Genomic DNA, 16344 nt, shown 5'->3' with positions numbered 1-16344 from the left:
CAATGCACTTGTGTTTCAAAGCCAATCTGGAACCAATGTACAGTTGTATCAAAGCAACTTTGAAAAGGATGCCTATCAACATGGATTTTTCCAATCAGTCAATAAAGGGGAGATTACAAATTCATATAGGGCTCAGGGGTATTCTTGGGTGCCAGTGCAAAATCTTTCCAGTGAAAAGCATTTGGTATTATATGAAAAAGAATTAACATGTTTTAAAGTTAAATTTAAAAGATGCAGTATCTTACCTTAGTTGCTGCCCAGTCCATCCATCCTTCAGCACATGGGTTGACATTAATAAGAACAAGTCCTTCCACCATATCAGGATGATTAAGCTGCAAATTGTAGAGTCATGTGAACAAACATGCAGATGCACTGAAGTAGCAACAAACAGGGAAGATTTTGCTTTTAGGAAATCAACTTAGGGAGGGGGAACACAGAGCCCTCTTTAATTTGAAGGCCTGTGAAAGGTGAAATTTCTCTTTGTAAAGGTACCTTAACCTATCTGTTTTCAGTCACTGTGTTCAAGTGGAGAGAACTAGATTTAATGTAAATATCTAGGGCAAACTAAGTCAGATCATCTGCCAATTAATCCTGGACTAGCAGGAATCAGAGCAATATTTTCAGTGGGGCCATGTGCAAAATTTGGACAGTAGTTTAGCTTGTGGTTTGGATAAATAAGAAACTAAAGCATTTGTTCCCAGTGCTTTTGTTACCCAGATGTTAATATACCAAAAAATGCAAGGAGGTTGTTGTCTTTGATTTTTAAAACAAGCCACACACTAGCCAGTTTTCATTCAGCATGACAGAAGCTGTAAAACCACTGAAAGCATAGACTCTGGTAATTGGCAGCCAATAGCATTTTAAACCCCTACCCACCACAGAAACAAGCAAACAACTTACAGCAAATCTGGTTAAGATGTAGGCACCAGCTCCAGTTCCCATTCCAATCACACTTTTCAACCTACATAAAGAAATTATGAATAATGTTTTAAAGGGTGCTTTTTTAAAAAGGTCTGATTTCTAACAGCAACAACCCCCCCCCCCAATTTCCAAACATACCTATTTTACATTAAGCTACACTGAATAGCAGCTCCGTGTCTGTTCAGACATGTTAAAACAAAGCAGCACTGGCCTGTCCTCATGCAGCATATCAGCCACAATATTACTGTTACTAATTACTATTCTTACTCAGTTTGCCATGAGGTCCCAGGCAGTGTTTCAACAATTGAATACACAATATTAAAACCAGATAAAACAGATTACAGTCAGGAGAATAAGGTGGCTCCTAATACATATTGCGTATCAAAGGTCCCAAGAAGAGTTGCGTCTTCAACATCCAACATAAGCTACATAATGAAGGTGCCCAGATACAACCCTATGGGGAGGCAATTCCAGAGTTTAGGGGCTGCCAAACAATGTGCTCTCCTGGGCTGCCATCCCCTGAACTTCTAAGGTGACCCATAGGGAAGGCGGTGGGGCCTATATGAGAACCTTGAACTGGCCCAGCAACCAGTGCAGCTGAGTTAAAACAGAGGTTGTGCAAGTTCTAAATGGAACCCAGGTCAATGAATTGCCGCTGCACTTGACATTTCCAAGTAATAATCCAATGTGGAAGCTACCAGAGCACAAGAGTGCAGTGGCCAAGTCATCTCTGTGCAAAAGGGGCTGTAGCTGGTGAACCAGCCGTAGCTCAGAAAAGGCACTTCTGACCCTCTAGCAGCAAAGTTGGATCCAAGAGTATCCACCAAGCTACAGACGAGCTAGTTCTGGGAGAGTGCAACCCTGCCCAGAACAGGCCGTCTCTCCATCTCTTGGACTAAAGAATTTGTATCTTATCAGGATACAACTTCAACACTGTATAACCCTTATGCCATGCACCCAAAAAGGCATGGTGCACACCACTAAATATACACAGGCTTGAAAAGAAGTTGCCTACACGTGTTAGCATAAGTAATTCTGATTAGGTTAATCCATTGCCTGTGCTTCACAATTCTGCCCTACAGGACATAGCCAGTTTCACATGAGGGCAATTAGCAGTATGGAAAGTTATTTTTGGTTTGCTTAGCATTTGTCTTGGTAACTAACCATAGAGACACGAGGCATTCAATGACCATTTGTTTTTCAATATTTAAGTGATAATAAGCTATGCCAAAACCAAGTCACCTGTTTCCAACAATGAATAATTCAATTTAACTACTAAATTACTAAAAATGTTCACAAGGCAATCCTCATAATCTGTAGTGTTTCTTGACTAGACCAGATAGAATCCAAGAGTAAAGGAGAAGCAAAACATTTCACAGTGGCAGTGTGTCAAACCATCTCTATTTAGACAATCACATTTTCTCAATTGCCAATAACTTCTGTAGCTCATAGGTGCCAGCCCCCTGGGGCCATAGGTGCCCAAGCACCCACACAATTCCACATGAAGGGGCAGGGCACCCACAAATATCAGTGCCAAGGCCTTGCACATTGCATGGCACCCACAGACCCTGAAACCCACGGTCATGGGGCCAAGTTGGCACTCCTGCTGTAGCCACAGTGATGTGGGTTCCCTGTAGAGCCAGAATACAGAAAGGTTCAACATACAATAGATTCCAGAGCCACCAAACTTCAAATAAGCGCCGCAGAACTCAACAAGGTAGAAATAAGCATGACAGAGTCCACTAAGTGGTAAACTCAGGCAGCCTTAAGTTGCTTTTTTCAATCTGCACTGAAAACCCTGAGTGATGCTACTTACCCAAACTGTTTCAGAATTCCAGGAAGCATTTCAGCCAGTTGATCCATTGAAGGGTACATGTATCTGCAACAGCGATGATTGAAGACACAATTTAGTCAAGGTTCAGTTGAAGGATAGGATTTCTACTTCTAAAAAGGCAATGTAAGAACAAAGCACCGGAACTCATTCAACAAAAGTTTGGTGCTAGAGAACAAACTATACCAGTTTACCTCCACTGGGGCTATAATCTGCAAGACAAATGTTCTTCTGAAGCAAAATATCAGGTTTAACTAGCTCAATTCATACATATGGTTTGCCAGGTCACTTTATTATTATTAATATTAATAATATATTAATACTATTTCCATGTTTGGAACGGAGGTTAACTCTACAGCAATAGTTTCATTCCCTCATTCTAGAAGTGCTGGGATTAACCTTGACAATAGATAATTGGCATTGTGACATTACATATATAGGCACGTGGCCAAGTACAGCAGATGGGAAGCACACATGCAAGAACTTTGTGGACAAAACATTATTCATTCATAAAACTGCAGCATGCACACAGCAAGTTATGTTTCTAGGCCCACACATTTCACCGGTGGCAGGGAGCTGGGATGGAATATGTTTGCTTGCTACCACTTAATATGTGAAGCGGCCCTGAAAAGCATGTTATTCTGGACTGGTTCAAAACTCCCAAGTTATTTCATATGACAACTCTCACCATGAAGCATGTTACTCCAGGAAGAAAAGGCTGGAATTTGCAACAAGAAGGGATTCAAGACCATATACTTTCGGCACCATAAGGAGCAATTTTAGACAAAGATGTATCTTCACTACCAACAGTTTTTAATTCCTCTGTGCCCTCCCCCCCCTTCCAAACATACCTACAGTCTCGTGTGCTCATGCTGTCAATATTCAATGAAGTATTCATGTCACCTAAAGTTTATCCCTAAGAATGATTTATGAAATCTGTCTGCTCTTTAAAATCATCCTCCAAGGGTCTGCTCAGAGTACCTCCCATATTCAGAGTTTAGGCATGTGACTACTGGAGACAAAGCCATCTCTGTAGTGAAGCCCTGGTGATGAAATTCCCTTCTCTGAAAATGTCCAGCTGGGGCAAACTCCATTATTTTTTTTGTTACTGTGTTAAAGAGGGTTTCTTTTAGTGGGCTTTTAATGGAAGACTGAATTTTGTTTCCTTTTCTCTTTTAAACTGGATTTCATATTACTGTGCAGTAAGTTTGCAGAACTTACCCAGGTGGAAAAGAGGCTGCCCCATCTTGCTGCCCAGGCGCATCCACATGGCAGACTGCAAAATGCTGTGTGATTTCTTGCATATCTTCAAAATTGAAGAGGGGGTTGAAGCAAGTTTTGTCTTTAGAGAGCAAGAAGAGAAGGTAGAAACATCAATGGGAGAACAGCACTTGTCAGTCCTTGACACCTTGCAACTTGAGACCTCCATCCCCCAAATCTCGAAACAAGGAGTTCACTTAGACAAGTTATTCTCTTTTTTTAAAAAAGAGAAGAAAAAGTAAGTTTGCTTGATAGACACCAAGTAAAAAGAGGCCTTTCAAATCAATGTTACCCATGGGCCACTGCTCTAGTTCTATGTGTTTTTGTAGCACAAGTTCTAAGAGGTTTTCATAAAGGTTTTACCACTGTCTATTTCAGTTCATGCCTCATTTATATTTATTTTATATGGTCCTAAGCAAAGTGCTAAGGACCAGATGAAACAAATATACAGTAGGAAACACAGGACTGCTGACATGAGCTGCCATACGTCTGGATTTTCCTGGACATGTCACCCAGACACAGCTGCCCACTGTAGTATTCTGGGTATGTCTGTGAAATGCTTTGGTGTATGTAGAAGTTGGACCTGATTAAAAGAGTGCTTAATTATTGTGCAGTCCCATGGATAGGAGGAACTAAGCTAGAATTAATGCACTTTGTCACACGAGAAGCAGCTGTTTGTGCACACTTGTTATGAGAACAGTGAAGGCATGCTCCACCTTGCTGACACATTATCACACTTACGATTGAGTCCAATGTCATGGTATGTTAGAATGGCAGGCCTATTTCCTCGAGGAGTCCCGCACATGGTAACATGGACAGAGCCATGTACTGTCTCAATATCTTGTTCCTGTAGGGGAGAGAGGGACCATTAGTAGGCAGCAAAAATAAGGATTTTACATTCAACAAAATGGTACCTTAATTAACCATCAGATATTACCTAGCACCACTTTTGACTGGTGTTGAATGTATCTAATTACTTCTACCAGAATTTCCAGTAGTAAATCCTTCACTTTCCACTGATTGGCTCCCAACCTGCACTTTCAAATGGTGCAGAATTCCTGCACAGGACTACAACAATTTTGTTTAGACATCAATTGCCCGCAGTTCGCTACATACATATGCTAAAAAGACTACTGTGTGCTAGCAACTCAAAACTGATACCGTGATTTGAGTACTTAATTCTGCAATCTAAACTAGGAAAATGAAGCCTGTGAACACAATCACAGTGGAACACTATCAGGACTTTGTTATGCTGAAAATATTCAGCAATTACATTGCTTGTTCTACCAAGGGTATGGGTCTAAAGGCATATGATATAGCAATCTTGCTGAAGCAAAGTGGACCTGGTAGAAAGGTTGAAAATAAAAATAAAAATGCATTGGCTTTAGGATACATAGGACTTCTTGTAGGATCTACAAAAAAATAAACAACAAGTATTCTTGCCCACTGCCAGTCCTGCAACCAATAATAGTTTTTCAAACAGTTGTCTGAAATTATTATGTACACATTTAGAAAGCTGCTACCTACAATGTTGACTGCTACCCTCCTGTGGTAAAACTGTATATGTATACAGGACAGATTTCTTTATACAAGAATAATCACCCTGACAAATCTACTGCTCCTCTCTAGTAATCTATTTGCTACCATTACTGTCTGGTATTAGTATAAGAACTGTTTAGAATTAGGTCTGACCTCACTCTACAAATTACAGCAATTTAGTAATTTTACTTGCTATGAAAATTTAGAACAGATATCTACAAATACCTTCTACTCCACATGCTCTTATATGTAGACAGAGAAGTGCCCATTATGCAATTGTTTGACAATCAAAACCTCTCACAATTTAGAATTCTGAAAGGCTGACATTACAAAATGTAGGATACAATTTGTTTACCAAGCATCTTTTCCTTGCTGCACATAAACCTTAGAAACAGAAAGCTCACTCCAGGTCACATAACTCAAGAGTACACCTCTCTGCATCTAGGATTCCATAACCTCAAGAAACTAACAGACCATAAAAGGATGGTTCATCTTACTCCAAAGTTTTATCACATATAAAGCACTACAGTATGCACATACTGAACACCCATATCAGTCTTTAAAGAAGAACTATACGTTTTAGTTTTTACTTTACTTTTTCCCACTGGAAGTACTTACAGCATTATGTAATAAATAGGCAGTATCTTCCACATCCAGCACCATTTTTAGACAGTGCAGTTTGATATTAATCTCAAGGAGTCCAGAGAGAAATAAGGATCAGATTTTACTTGGACTCTATGGTAAGCTGGGTTATATAGCCAAGCTGTTGCTCTGCCTAAGCCCACAACTCCCATAATGCCCCATCAGAAAAACTAACACAAACTAGTTCAGAAGGACGTCATTCTTAAGTAGGATTTAAGACCGGTTTAACCGCAAGTGCCCATACCATACAGGTCAGACATCCACAGTGGGGGCAGGGAAGGGGCAAGGCAATACTGGGTTTTACTGTCTGGAATAGCCCTTGGTTTATGTGTAGCAGTAGAGTCGTGCTAATGCCATACAGTATCTTAAGGAGGAAATCAATCTGCATGGAGAGCCTTGCCACTGGGTGAGCACAATGTGCCAGATTATTTTTGACCCAGTTGAAAGATCCTACTTATGAAAGCCTTCGGTTCTGTCAATGTCACCCAGTTTCATGAAAAGCCTAGGTGGGGCACGGCGGAAGATTGAGGTCTTAAAACTCACACTGGTTTAGTGCTCCGAGGGTACAGGGAAGAGCACGCAGTCAAGAATGCAAATGAATAAGTGTTTAGAAGTGTCAAAAAGTAAGCTGAAAATCACTTGGGTCATATGGGAGGAGCGTGCAGTATAGAATACTATCTGACCCTTGTGGTGAAATCAGTGTGAAAGACCTGCCTCTCATAAATACAGTTCTTATGGTAGAATGATCTGATGCAAATTTCACTTGGAAGTTGCTTTTTAAAAATTAATCTCTGGAATTACTGAAGATCACAAATTGCTGCAACACTCTCTTAAACCCCAGGTGTAAACTGGATTGTTCGGGGGGAAATGTACCACTACTGTTACCACTTTGAGATATTTTGTATACTGGTGACTCTCTACATACACAGGGGTTCCAATCCAGGTCCCCCACGTGCATATTCTTTCTTTCTACAAGAAAGAAGATCCCACCTAAACATTAGGAAGAACTTCCTGACAGTAAGAGCTGTTTGACAGTGGAATTTGCTGCCAAGGAGTGTGGTGGAGTCTCCTTCTTTGGAGGTCTTTAAGCAGAGGCTTGACAACCATATGTCAGGAGTGCTCTGATGGTGTTTCCTGCTTGGCAGGGGGTTGGACTCGATGGCCCTTGTGGTCTATTCCAACTCTATGATTCTATATGTGAAATCGCATAAAATGGGGAGTACTCTGGAGAGTCCTAGTGGCTCATGAGGAGACTCATCCCACAGCACGAAGAGGACCTGTTCGGGCTCCACAGAGGATCTCTTTGTGAACCGAAGGGGCAGCGGGGCTTTGCTGAGCTACTCAGCCTCACTGCCTAATAGCTGATTTGTGAGGTAGTGCAGCAGCAGTCGCTGCTTTCCAGCGCATCAGCAAGCCCTGCTGCTTAACAAAGTCCCTCCCCCTCCCCCCAAGCTCACAGGAGCCTGTGCGGCATGGGGGCTTGCTCAGCTGAGGCACAGGGAAGCAGTGACTGCTACCCTACTCCACTGAGACATAAACAAATACTACAACTATTAGGCAGGAAAGATGCATGCAATTGGCGCTTTAGGTGCATGACGGAGCCTTTTAATGAAGGTCCAAAGTTAAGAACAACTTCCAAAGAGCTGCATCATTCACAATCTCATTTTTACAAGTAATGCAGTGGTGTGCAGAGAATCACACAAAGCTGCTACACAAGAGCAACATGGATGAGCAGCCCTGAAGAAATGTTCAAGTGTCCTCTGCAGGAGAGCCATATCATGTAATGCAATCCATAGTAATTAGAAGTATATGCTACAATGTCTGCTGTGATGCAAGAGTGAAGTAAAAAAAGGAAGTTATACATCTTTTAAAAAACACATAACAGACATGTGTCATAGAGCCAAAACCAATTCGTGCTCCAGTGAATTTCTCAAAGGATGTGGATGTATACACCTCCCTTTAATAATAATAATAATAATAATAAATTTTATTTATATCCCGCCCTCCCCAGCCGAAGCCGGGCTCAGGGCGGCTAACAACAATCAAATAATCAAACAGTCAAATAATCACACATTCTAAAAATATTTCATACAGGGTAGGGGCTTTCTCCTTCAGGGCCACCATGCAGGCACATCCACCCCTTTTGACTTGTTTGATCTTGGGCATTGTTCTTTAACATAGACTGATTATTCTTCTGAGACTCAACTGCTCCTAGGAGGTGATGAGCATCAGGTGCACTGCTGCTTTAACCCAACTCCCCACAAGGTGATTTGCCTGCTGGTTGGAAAGGACTCAATCTCCCTAGGTGTGAGGATGTCTCTATTATAGTCTCTATAGTTCCAGGTGAGAGATGGTAAAGTGTTTGCTTTTTTTCTGCTGCTTTTGGATTGTTTTTATTTAGTGGATCTATATTTTTCTGTATGTGGTTAATGGTCAGTTGACTGTTTTGAGTGTTTTATTGACATGAATAGATGGGGGCTGTGTGCTTTGGTTTTGTGCAAGTGGAATGAGCTAAGTGACTATGGATTTCTTGAACTATTTATGAGATCTTTATGTTGGAACTGTAATCATGTTGCATTTTATGTTTCTTGATGTCTGTATACAATTTGTTTTATGGTACTTAGTTTAAAGTATGTAAAATAATGTTACAAACATTGGTTTTGAATATGGAATTTGTACTGTGCTTCTTATACAGAATTCTTGTTGGGATTTGTTAAAAAGAAAGAAAAATGAAGTCATCTATAAACAAACTAAATCAATGCATAAACAATAGTACAACAAACATTGTTGTGTAAAGCGGCTTTTTGTTTGTTTTAGGTGCGGCCACAGACACTTTTTTTATATATTTCTGTTGTAGAACACATGGCTCCCATAGCTATAGATTGTAACTCCTGCCTCCTCACAAATACCATAATTCCAGCTTATTTTAAGACCATGTCCCCAGATTGTTAATTGGATTGCAAACTTTCCCATGCAGGAGCACATTTGCAAAAAGAATTCATGACAAGCACAAAGTACAGCCAAATCAAAGCCTTCTTCCCAACAACAAAGCTCCAAGCTTCATATCACAACTGACCTGTTTGTCTGATTTCAGGGAAGATTTTTTTCAATAAAGATGTAGCATACTGAAAACAGATGGCATCATCCCCTAATCAACGTCAGTGTTGTAGTAAGAGGCTCTTTACTGACCGATCTGTATTAAAACACTATCTTGGGGGCGGGTGGGGTGGGGGGGAACCAAGGTACACTAATCCGATAGAAGGATAAAAACAAATGTGCCATCTGGTCACGTTATCTCTTGCTTTTAAAGAGGCGGTTTCCTGCTCACTAGACTAAACAATTGCACGTGAGCATTAGTCAAACACATCCAAGAGGTGCCATCACAGCTTGAACTGGACTGGAGCAGTTACACTTTGGCAACTGTCTTCTTTACAGAAAACATTTGCATGTCAATTCCAAATGAACAACCACATTAACGGCAGGAATACACAAAGAGCTGTGGCACTTGTGGAGGGTAACGCCCTGCCCGGACGGGCCAGTCTTGACAGACTCTAGGGTTGTGCGCCCATCTCACTCAAGAGGCACTGTCCGGAGACACTTCCGGGTCACGTGACCAGCGTGACAAAGCTGCATCTGGCGAGCCAGCGCAGCACACGGAAACGCCGTTTACCTTCCCGCTAGTAAGCGGTCCCTATTTATCTACTTGCACCCGGGGGTGCTTTCGAACTGCTAGGTTGGCAGGCGCTGGGACCGAGCAGCGGGAGCGCACCCCGCCGCGGGGTTTCGAACCGCCGACCTTTCGATCGGCAAGCCCTAGGCGCTGAGGCTTTTACCCACAGCGCCACCCGCGTCCCTTCAATAGGAACATAGGTGCAGCCAAAGCTGAACTAATAAACAGGCCTCTCCACTCAGCTGATTCCCACATCATGGAAACCTTGGTTGTACAGTTTTCAGGAGAGGTCATTACAGAGGTTTTCAAAAGCTACCATATTTTTTGCTCTGTAAGATTCACTTTTCCCCTCCTAAAAAGTAAGGGGAAATGCTCTTATGGAGCGAATGCAGGCTGTGCAGCTATCCCAGGAGCCAGAACAGCAAGAGGGATCGCTGCTTTCGCTGCGCAGCAATCCCTCTTGTTGTTCTGGCTTCTGAGATTCAGAATATTTTTTTTCTTGTTTTCCTCCTCCAAAAACTAGGTGCGTCTTGTGGTCTGGTGCGTCTTATAGAGCAAAAAATACGTAGTTAAGTCTCACTTGTGTGAGTTTTGTGTATTGTGGAGGGTAGCTACTTTTATTTGGAAGGAAATCAGATAGCCACTAAGCTATTGGATACCAAACCAAGAAACACCAGGACTGATTTGATGAGAATGACAGTGAGATTGAATGCATGATTGACAAGAAAAGGAAGGCCTTTCAGATCTGGCAAAGAGATAGAAACTGTGCCACTAAGGGGGGGGGGGCTACCTTGTAGGTAGCATGCTGTACTTGCATACTCCATGTCTGAGGAAGCTTTAAGGAAGCATCAAGCATTTAAGACTAGCCGTGTTTCCCAAGGGGGCTCTGCACATTCCTCATTTTGTTTGAAATAAAGTATTGTAACAGTCAACCTTTTGAGCCAAAACTGGCTCAACAAAGTAGGCAGCTGTCAATTTAGGCATGCAGCACTTCACAACAAGGAACCAATTAAATTCAGCAGAAGTCAGCAGAAGAAAGAGCCAACAATAGCAAGAGACTCAAAGATGCCTAAGCTAGCCTGCAAACAGTTATTACCTATATTTGTTTGAAATGTGATGCCACATACCTACTCTGTTTGTAGCACGCTCCTTTAAGATTTGTCAGTGTTGTGCATGTGTGGCACAAAGCCAAGAATCCAAACAACACACCATGCTACAACCAGGGAGTTTCAGATATAATCCTATAATCAAAACAGTCAGGTCTGTCTCATAAAGCACACAGCCTTGGTGTGAATAGGGCTACAGAAGGATCTATTTTTAATTTAGTAGCCATATATGTTTTAACAGAAGCGCCCACATATTCTGTGGAACAAATACTGTTCTAACAAGGTACAGGAAAATTCTCACCTATTTACTGTTATGTTAACTGGAATTTTTGCATCATGGGTACAAAAAAAGTGTAGATGTGCTGTTTCAAAAGTTACACAGCCAGTCCTCCTCCTGCAACCAAGCAGCAACTCCAGCCCATTCCAACCAAAGTAGATCTTAACGCTTCAAAGACACCCCATTTATAATAACCCCTTTCTATAGTTACGCATCTGATACAAATTTACCACAACTCAAGTCTACTTGTCAATGAACGTAGTCTACCTCTAGGCTGTACTGAATAATTGAATGCTCCCTACAGGGGGGGAAATGGTATTTCCTTCAAAAGAAGATGGAAGAGAAACCTTCCAAGAAGACACTAGGTGTTAGTGAGAAGGCTAGTCTAGAATCCTTTCCCTCCAAATATGCTTTTTTTCTGTTTTAAAGACGGAGGGAATGCTTTCATACAGATAGAAATCAGTCCTGCAAGCCTTTTATTTTACAGTGGTGCCCCGCAAGACGAATGCCTCGCAAGACAAAAAACTTGCTAGACGAAAGGGTTTTCCGTTTTTTGAGTCGTTCCGCAAGACGAATTTCCCTATGGGCTTGCTTCGCAAGACGAAACGTCTTGTGAGTTCTTGCGAGTTTGTTTCCTTTTTCTTAAAGCCGCTAAGCCGCTAATAGCCGCTAAGCCACTAATAGCCGTGCTTCGCAAGACGAAAAAACCACAAGACGAAGAGACTCGCGGAACGGATTAATTTCGTCTTGTGAGGCACCACTGTATAGACGCAGATAGGCCTTGTTATGGAAATGGTCAAACAAGCCTAGTTTGGGCAGGAAAAAAAGTACATCACAAGCTTGATTAGCATGTAATGAGCACACAGTTCTCCAAGTTCCTTTATCTAACAATTTTAATATTTTTCTATGCTTAGGGCATAACACAGGGTAAACATTAGACGCCCATTTATGTGCCCTGCTTGCATGCTGATTTGAAACTTTGGGGATGTTGTGCAAATTTTTTCTAGGTATTTAACTACAGGAATTTCTCTTCCTCCCACTCCCATTGCACTGTCGCCATGTGGATAGATCAATACAGCTATTTCAATAGAACAGAACACACTCATCTTGTTACAGTACAAGAAAGGTTTGGTTCACTAAACACACAACACGATGAAGAGTTCAACTGCTGGTCATTAAAGAAAGGCCAAGAGCTATGCCACTTTAACTGATTGCTTGACTCCTCTTCACCACTTGTAGTGGTGTGGTAGCGGAGGCACAAGTCTCAGATTGCAGGCTGGACTACACTACTACAGTGCAAGAAATAACTTCTGTATAGACTCCTGTAAGCTTCATGCAAGCATTCAGAGGCTCCTGAATCTATGGATGATTCCCTGCTCTGGGCATGTCTCATATCATAGATATATATCATATCTAGCGGTGCTCCCAGATCAGTAATGTACAAATATACATGACTGCTCTGAGGCTTTGACAACATGTATAACCATGTATTATTTGTTTCTACTTGGAATCGGTAGTTTACCTAACTCTAGGGTAATGTGAAGCCTAGCAAATCTTTAACCTAAAGCTGACCCAGTAAAGATCTGGCAAACATTTATTTTCTTCAGTACAAACATTGACACATTTAATACAAATCAATCAACAATTCAGCCAACTGGTTCTCAAGCCACCACCCTTTGCTGTTTCTATTTGTAAGTTTTTAGAAACCAGTATGAGAAATGTGTGTGGCAGAAAAAACATAAGATGGAACAGAGACAGCATGCTAGAAAAGTAACTAGGGTACCTGAAGCAATTTATTTACTCATGCTGCTGCAACAGCATTTTTCCATAAATTGATATTTTCATTTGATTTTCTGTCTGGCCTTCACCATAAGAACCCAGAGCAGGTTACAACAATAAAATATACAATTATGAAAACAAACAAAACCATTACAATTATAAAACATAAAACTGTTCCGAAAGCAGCAGAACAGTATAACATGGTTTTGAAAAGATTTACGAAGGTTTATTAAAATAATCATGGAGTAGTTTTAGTTTTGCTAAGCAAGGCATAAATAAAACGTATAGTTAAGAATCTACAAGTTGATTATATGTATGTCCGTAATTTAAGAGTTCTGAAATAAGTTTTTACTAATTTGGAAGCTTCACTTACCTGAACATCAAAGTCAGGTAGGAGATGTGTGATTGCCTAGAAAAGATTCATACAGAAGGAGGTCAGAGGAAAAGAATCCAGGTGGTTTGATTTCAATTTCAAAATGCAAACAAACAGCAACAGCAACACAATATTTCATTGTGGAATTCTCCTGCTCATGGCTGGCTGGTTCTCTCCACTCCCCTTTTCCAGGACACTCCATTCCATTCTCCCCCTCTTTGGTATTCCACCCCCTCCCCTCCATCAGTCATCCAGCATTCCATTACCACTGGGCATGCTCAGTCCTCATTGGGCTGCTTTCTGTTCGAATCCCCATGCAGCAAATGTTGTCTCTCTCTCTCTCTCTCTCTCTCTCCATACATATTGCAAACCTTGAGGCTTCCCCACCCGCCACAATCCTGCTGATAACATTTCTCTTCTGTGTTGATGGTGCATAAGGACCAGCACTCAAGAGAACAGAGATCATTATTAGTATAGTGGTACCTCGGGTTAAGTACTTAATTCGTTCCGAAAGTCTGTTCTTAACCTGAAACTGTTCTTAACCTGAAGCACCACTTTAGCTTAATGGGGCCTCCTGCTGCCGCCAGAGCATGATTTCTGTTCTCATCCTGAGCAAAGTTCTTAACCCGAGGTACTATTTCTGGGTTAGCGGAGTCTGTAACCTGAAGTATGTAACCTGAAGTGTCTAACCCGAGGAACCACTGTTTATGATGGTGCTAGAAGATCAGGGATGGGGAACTGTATCTGGCTGGTGGGATGGATCCCTAATTCCCCCACTCTTCCTGTGTCAACTTTAACAGGTGGGTGTACAACCCACATGTCAGTCATTGGAAACGAGATTAAGATGTCGGACAAATGGCACCTGCCAAAATTCAAAAGGGCTCACTGTGACTGCTGATCAACCGATCAACAGTTAGAGTGACCTCCTTTGAAGGTGCACTTCAAAGTGTGCCTTTTTCAAAGGGTTTTTTCCCCTATTTCAATCTGCTTCTCAAAATGGAGCTTTGATTTAGGAAGTGGCTTGAAAGTGGATAAGCTACTTTGAAGGCACACTCTTCTGCCAACTGGCGCTTGGAACATACCTTCTGAAAAGCTTGCTCCATTTGCTCTGCAGAGTGGGGGGACAACTCCATTTTAGGAAGCAGTTTGAATGCAAACTGTTTCAACATGGAGCAAACAAGCCCTACCGGGGAACTCCCTGCGTGCAGCTGATCCCAGTGAGGCTTCCTCTCAGCACTGATCAGCAATGACAGAAAGCTCAACTTGCAAAGGAATAACTGGAAGTTCACATTAAGTTCCTAATCATTCATTTGCATCCATGTCCGTACAGGCCCCACACCTGAAGTCATATAGAATGTCAGCTGAAGGGCAGGTGGCTGTGGTTTGTGCAAAACATCCATTTGGGCCAAACTGGAACCAGTGCCAGGACTAATTAAACCCACAGGCTGCATGTTCCCTACTGCTGTTTAATTTCGTCTTAACAGAATTTCTACTTTTTAGAACTAGGGTTTGTGAAACTTGGAACTCCAAGAGAATAGTAGTATTCAGTGTAACATTAGTTATGAGCCATGGTTAGTGCACACAGTCAGAGGATTTCTGCTTTGCTCCTTCCTTGCTCCCAGTGGGGACACAACTCACAGAGGTCATATTAACATTAAATTTGAAATTGAGAGTGTGGTCTCCTTTGCCCAAAATCTAGGGGCAACAAGTTGGGAAAGGCTGCTTTAGAGCATTATGCTTTACAGGAAAAGAACAACTGGATGATCCAGTGTGATCTTGTGCTCTCCCAATACCAACGCTACTATCACCAGTAGGGTACCTAGGCTCCCTTGCACCCTTGGTAAGGAGTTGTACTGGTGAACCCCTGTCCCTTGTGTCATTGGCACAGAGATGTTGGCAGTCCAGAGGAGTGGAGAAGTAGCCTGGGGAGCACATGGACTGACACATGAGCTCCTAGTCACTCCCAGTCAACACTCCTGGCAAGCGTGCCAACATGAAAATTCAGCTGCTAGCATTTCCAAAGCAAAGGTTAAGTCATTTGAAGTGATGCTTTATTATTCTGTTTCACTTATGTAAACCGAGTCCTTTGGTTCTCTTATTCCCAGGGTGGCATAAGAACAGAAAGTGAAGCAATTTTTAAAAGGCAGGGTAAAACAAACATTAAAAACGGGCCTACCTTATGTTATAAAATTCTTGGGCAAATAATACATTCTTTATTTGGTGGCAGAAGACATAAGATTCAGGGTCATGTGGGCTACGGTGGACCTTTTTCTGGTGGCCATGCACCTAAACCTCAGAAGGCAGGGGCATCTGAAGAAGGGCTTCAAAAGATAGCCTCTGCCTTAGGACAAATTCATGTGGGAGTCAGTGGTCCATCATCAGCAGGTTTAGCTTACCTCTTCTCTCTCCACTAATGGTTTCACCTCCGTAATGTGAGCGTCAGGGCCGTCTGCCGACATTGTCAGTAGCTGGTACCTAAAAATGTCAAGAACAACAGTCCTGATTACAACTAATGTTTACTGCATATGAAAATAGATTTCTAAAATTTTATGAAATCTCTCAAGAGTGAAAAATGTAAAGGCATACAGAACACTGCAAAGATGAAAAGTATGGCACATAGACTACATGAGGCAATGGAAATTTATCATTGTTTCTTTCATCTGGAGTTACAAGATTACACGGAAGTTCTGTATTTTAATACCCAGGAATATACTCATACTCATAATCAATCTTACATGGCATCTTGAACCCAGATTGCTTGAATTAACAGAAACTAGATTAAGAGAAAGTATTAGGAACACTATGGACTATTAGTTTTTTTATTAGTACACCGAAAGGAACATGCCAGTCTATTTGTTTCAAGTAAAGTGCGTAAAATAATGAAGGAAACCACAGGAGGGGAAGCTGAATAATAAGTTCCTGCAGTTTTCCAGCAGGAGTTGGCTA

General features: G+C 41.7%; 1 protein-coding gene across 3 annotated transcripts in view; it reads right to left on the bottom strand.

The window, feature by feature from the left end:
• NDRG1 (N-myc downstream regulated 1) overlaps window positions 1-16344 on the bottom strand; it is an 82340-nt gene that overhangs the window by 11191 nt on the left and 54805 nt on the right. For all 3 annotated transcript variants that reach the window (XM_077932725.1, XM_028736114.2, XM_028736116.2), the window contains 7 exons: window positions 15795-15873; window positions 13399-13434; window positions 4754-4859; window positions 3974-4094; window positions 2738-2800; window positions 901-961; window positions 246-332 (listed from right to left, as the gene is read on the bottom strand). In XM_077932725.1, coding sequence (XP_077788851.1) covers window positions 246-332; window positions 901-961; window positions 2738-2800; window positions 3974-4094; window positions 4754-4859; window positions 13399-13434; window positions 15795-15857 — 537 coding nt within the window. In that variant the 5' untranslated portion in view covers window positions 15858-15873. The remainder of the gene's footprint in view (window positions 1-245; window positions 333-900; window positions 962-2737; window positions 2801-3973; window positions 4095-4753; window positions 4860-13398; window positions 13435-15794; window positions 15874-16344) is intronic.

Source organism: Podarcis muralis, chromosome 8 (assembly GCF_964188315.1).
Source record: "Podarcis muralis chromosome 8, rPodMur119.hap1.1, whole genome shotgun sequence".
In the NCBI taxonomy this organism is placed as follows: domain Eukaryota; kingdom Metazoa; phylum Chordata; class Lepidosauria; order Squamata; family Lacertidae; genus Podarcis; species Podarcis muralis.
This window is presented reverse-complemented; position numbering and strand designations above follow the sequence as displayed.